This window comes from Morone saxatilis, unplaced genomic scaffold (genome assembly GCF_004916995.1).
Source record: "Morone saxatilis isolate NCDOM2014 unplaced genomic scaffold, NCSU_SB_2.0 Contig7, whole genome shotgun sequence".
Taxonomy (NCBI): Eukaryota; Metazoa; Chordata; class Actinopteri; family Moronidae; genus Morone; species Morone saxatilis.
Genome location: NW_023340246.1, coordinates 16,986,799 through 16,991,713, shown reverse-complemented (window position 1 = coordinate 16,991,713; position 4,915 = coordinate 16,986,799). Strand labels below are relative to the sequence as shown.

The window sequence follows — 4,915 nt, the reverse complement described above, 5'->3', positions numbered from 1 at the left end:
AACATTAAGGTCATTTGTTAAAAATAAACGTCTCACAAAAGTTTTTTTCTTTTTTTTTTTTTTTTTACTATTTATGTATTATAATTGAATCGTGATCAGCCCGCCAAGGCCGCTTCGCATTTAACATTTAATCACAGGAGAGGGAGACATCTTGCTGCCCCAATATGTAAAAACCTAACACACATTTACATTAAAAGAAAGCTCTCACCTATTTGTATTTGTGTGATTTAACTATAAATTCCACTTTATTTTAAGTTACTTTCCTTATTAACCTGTTTAACATATATTTGGCGATGTAAACGGCTGTATCTCATGCAGATAAAGCCCCTTTTAAACTAGAAAATATGGGAAAAAATAGACCCCTTGATAACCGACAGAGCTGTGGGCGAACCGACGGACGTTAACAGCCGTTATAAAATGGACAACTGTTGCATGAAAACACAACCGACATTTAGATTAAGTCAACTGTCATTATGAGAGAAGATAACGTCCACGACAAACCCAATAACTGACAACAGCATCTCATATATATATTTATATATATTTATTATTTATAGGTAGTATAGTTATACATCACCATTCCGAACAATAAAAACCCGTTACAGTAAAAAAAAAGTATCCTGTTCGTAACGGATTAAAGAGATAAAACTGGACACTAACGGTTCCACACTGACACTAACGGTTACAGACTTGACACCAACGGTTGGGAGTGACACCAAGGGTTACCGGACTGACACTCAAAAAACAGCCCATCACGTGAGCTGCGACTGTTAGCTTCCCCCGCTAGCAGCTACAGTCCGGGTTGTTTGGAGCTTGTTTGTGGGCTCGCGGTACAAGAACATGTCAACAAGCGGGATTAAAAACAAACAAAATAAATCCCTCTCCTCCATTTATCTCCTCGGTGCAGGCGGAGCTAACCGGGGGAGTGCAGCTAACGTCGCCTCCCTCCCTCCACCCCGAACCCGCCCCACGTCCGCACCAAAGAACAGCCTGCGATAGGCTCACGGAACTTAGGCTGAACCTCAACCGCCCAGCAGGGCCAACCATCGGGCGGGGAATAGCTCGGTCACCGCGGGCGCGAGGCCACCCCACATCAGCGGGGACTACCTCCGTCCACCCGCCGCACAGGCCACCACGCATCGCGGGGGAAACTTAGCGCCTCCGTCCACCGCGCGCCGCTGGCTGCGTGGTACTGCGGCGGTTACCGTGCTACCGCGTTAGCCGGACGGTTCATTGTCAGCGGTTTGTTGGGTTTCTGTTGGTCTTTTATATTAGCATGCCAGCTCTGAACGGGGCCCAGTAGGTCGTTGGCGTGGTGGACAAAGTGGGGAGCGCTCGATACGGACCTGTCGTCAACAAAGGGGGGCCGGGACCATCAGACATGGCAGTTTGAAGGCTTTCCGTTGCTCCGTTGGGCTCCGTTGCTCCGTGCTCCGTTGCTCGTACCGCGCTTGCTTGGCTTTGCCGCTTCTCTGCCCCCGCCAGACTGCCTTCTGTTCACTGGCAGCGGCCCGACAAGCTTGTGTCACGTGACGCAGACACGCTCGATTTTAGACGCCAAGGTTAAATTTCGGCAGGTCACATCAATGAACTCTGTGTGTGTGGTGTGGTGTGGTGGTGTGTGTGTGTGTGCGGATGTGTTGTGGTGTGGTGCTGTGGTGTGGCTGTGTAAGTCCATTATGACCGCGGTTTTTTTTCTTTTTAAAAGGGGATAGATGGAAACGTTCAGTTGTTAACGTGTTACGGTTGGTTATATACGCTTGTATTTTGGTTTGTTTACTGCATGTAGTGTATTTTTATTGTGAAGATTAAGATTAAGTATATTCATTTATTTGTCCCACAATGGGGGGAAATCCCATTGTTACAGCAGCAGAAGTGGATAGGAGGAAAAACAGTATATAACAGTAAGGGTAGGGATACTATAATGAATTATCAACGTATATAAGTATAATATAAACACTATCTACAAGAGAGAAAACGCAGTTACTATAAACAGTAAGGAGTAGGCGAATACTAATTTTAATTTTTTGGACATAATAGGTGATAAGTGATGCATATAAACACTAGGATGTGGGCGAGGAGAAAACAGTATAAGAACAGTAAGGGGTAGGGAAATCACTATAATAATATATTAATCAATGAATATAAGATTATGTACAAGAGAAAAAACAGTAAGACTCCAAACCACAGATAACACAATAGTAGGCCAGTTTGCACATGGGCCAATAGATTGCACGGTGAATTATGGTATGGTCTTGGCCAGTAATTATTGACATTGCTTATTGTCAACGAGTTGATTCATTTATTATGATGCAGAGGGATGGGGGGGGGGGTTACTGGGAGAGTCTTTATATTTTTTTCACCCATTTTTGTACACACACATAGGCCCGAAATCAGTAAAAGTACATTGTTATTATCCTAAAATAAGTACTCATGCAGGAAAATTGCCCCTCTAAGTGATATATTAATATTTTTTAGGGATTATTACTGAAGTGGTTGATTATTAAATATAGTAGAAAAACAATAAAAGAAAGAAAAATAAAGATATAATAGAAAATATATAAACTATATTGAAAATGTATACACTATATGTAATATGCAATAAAATGGAATATGGTGTGCAAAAATTGAGTTGCTAAAGTAAGTTATTTGCCCAAAATTGCAAAACAAATGTATGTAATATATCAAATCTGTTTATAATAGTAACGTTGGTCCTCCAGGGCACCAGTAGCTCGTCCAGCTGTGTGATCTGGGGGGAATTCAGCTCCCAGTTGCCCCAGTAGTAGTTTACCCTCCAGTACACATGAGGGCAGCATTATGAACTCAACTCTTTCCTCTTGTCCCACCTTCTCCGAAAACATGGCTGCTCCCATGGCTCTCAGACGAGAATTATGTTCTTTGGCAAGGATATTAAGTGGAATCTCCCATTTGGTACAGTAACTATATATATTTGTGTGTGTGTGTGTTGCATACAATCTGCAAACAATGAACCAGCGTGAGGGTTTAAGTTGTCTCTGTATTGGGTCTCTGACGGCAGCTGTAGCATGGACAGTAAATGTCATCTCTCAATGTTCATTAATGTTTGTTTATTCACAGGCACCGAGAGCTCTGGGAGTCTGTTCTGGGCACAATACATGTAACATAACCAGGTAAACTGCAGGTTCTCTTCTCTGCTCGGTTTGAGTCCACGTAGTTTATCAATAACTGTAATAAACACAAACACACACACACACACACACACACACATCAGAAACTACAGAATCATTACAACCTTCATCCGATTCTACAGATATGAATCAAATCTACTTATTTACTCAGTTATGTGTTATACTTTGTGAAAGCAGTATTGCACATGTTGTTTACCATTAAATGTATCTCTGTAGAGCATAAATCTTATTTTTAGAGCACTTTTTCTGGCATCTAATGTGTTTTACAGCCAATGCAAAATAGGAAACTAAGGAAAATTAAAGCTTAAGGACATTTTATAGAGTGAAAACATAAATAAATAGTAATAAGTAAGTAAATAGTATATAGTGCATATAATATTTTTAACATTTCAACTGTTTAATTTTGCCTGTAGATGTTTAACAGATTATCTTTAGAGTAATTTAGAGCAATTCATGAATATAGCCTAAACAACAGTGGTGTAATAGTTGTTGAGTCTCAACTAATAAGCTGTTAAAATGTTACGCTATAAACTATCTGCAGGGGGGGGCTACTCAAATAAAGTGTTACCAAATGGAATTATAGTATAGTAGTATTGATAATAATGGTGTTTAATGAGGCTGTAGATAGATGCAGAAGGAGAGTTTTTTCAAAGTTTGTCATTCAAAAGTGTAAAAGGCTGCAACATAGATATGTGTGTCTGTAACTTATCTCTCTCTATATATACATATAAATATGATGTGTGAAATCAAAACCTACCCTATATAAGCTGTTATCTCACAGCACAGTTACAGATTAGCTCTAAACTCGGTATTTTAATAACTGATGTTAAAATGCGAGCAATGATTCACTGTTCTGTCTCTGCAGGTCCCGTCTCCCATCGACATCCAGCACTTCCTTCCACACAGCGACAGTGTTTTCATCAACACCTTCATCAGTGAGTTATTACTACATTGTCATAGCTTTTTAACAGCCCGACATTAAGATAACGCAAACGAATGTGCATGTGTCTCGTTTCTTTGCCAGATCACGGTCACAGAGGAGCCTGACACGCTGTTTCAGAAGGTGTCAGTGATGGTCAAAGGTCACGACAGGGCCGTGTTGGACAGCTATGAGTTCTTTGCTAAGATGGCAGCTCAAGAGTTGGGCATCACCATCGACAAAATGTGAGTACTAATACAGTAGCAGTGTCAGCCATATATTGCAGTACTACCTTTATCTCACTGGCATTTGCTTTTTTCTTTCCTCTGCCACAGTTACGAACCTCCCAAGGACGTCGAGAGATTGACGGTCCTGAAGTCAGTTCACATCTTCAAAAAACACAGGGTCCAGTATGAGATGAGGACACACTACCGGTGCTTTGAGGTGATGAGCCAGAACTTAATGAAGTTAATTAATCACTAACAGAGATACTAAAGTATTCAGGTTCCCTCCAAGTAATCAGACTTTATTTAACTGATTTTTTACCGAATCAGAATCAGAATCACTTTTATTGGCCAGGTATGTGCGCACATACAAGGAATGTGACTCCGGTTTCACGTTGCTCTCAATGTACAAACACAGACTAACAGCATAAATGAACAAGTTCAACAAAAAAGACACTGACTTATAGACAGTGCAAAGGATGCTGAAATAAATATTTATGTGCAGGTTTCTTTATTTACATGAGGTAGAGGTGGATATGGTGGATAATTCAGCGTAGCACAAATTCTCCTGCAAAGTGTTAAAAGTTACTGAATTGAAGAGACTA

General features: G+C 40.6%; 1 protein-coding gene across 1 annotated transcript in view; it reads left to right on the top strand.

Annotated features, from left to right (window-relative positions):
• Positions 1-2,802: 2,802 nt before the first annotated feature.
• The window catches only part of mrps10 (mitochondrial ribosomal protein S10), a 4,551-nt gene continuing 2,438 nt past the window's right edge, over positions 2,803-4,915 (top strand). Inside the window, exons 1-5 of the mRNA XM_035678788.1 lie at positions 2,803-2,931; positions 3,097-3,149; positions 4,033-4,102; positions 4,192-4,331; positions 4,422-4,530. Coding sequence (XP_035534681.1) covers positions 2,818-2,931; positions 3,097-3,149; positions 4,033-4,102; positions 4,192-4,331; positions 4,422-4,530 — 486 coding nt within the window. The 5' untranslated portion in view covers positions 2,803-2,817. The remainder of the gene's footprint in view (positions 2,932-3,096; positions 3,150-4,032; positions 4,103-4,191; positions 4,332-4,421; positions 4,531-4,915) is intronic.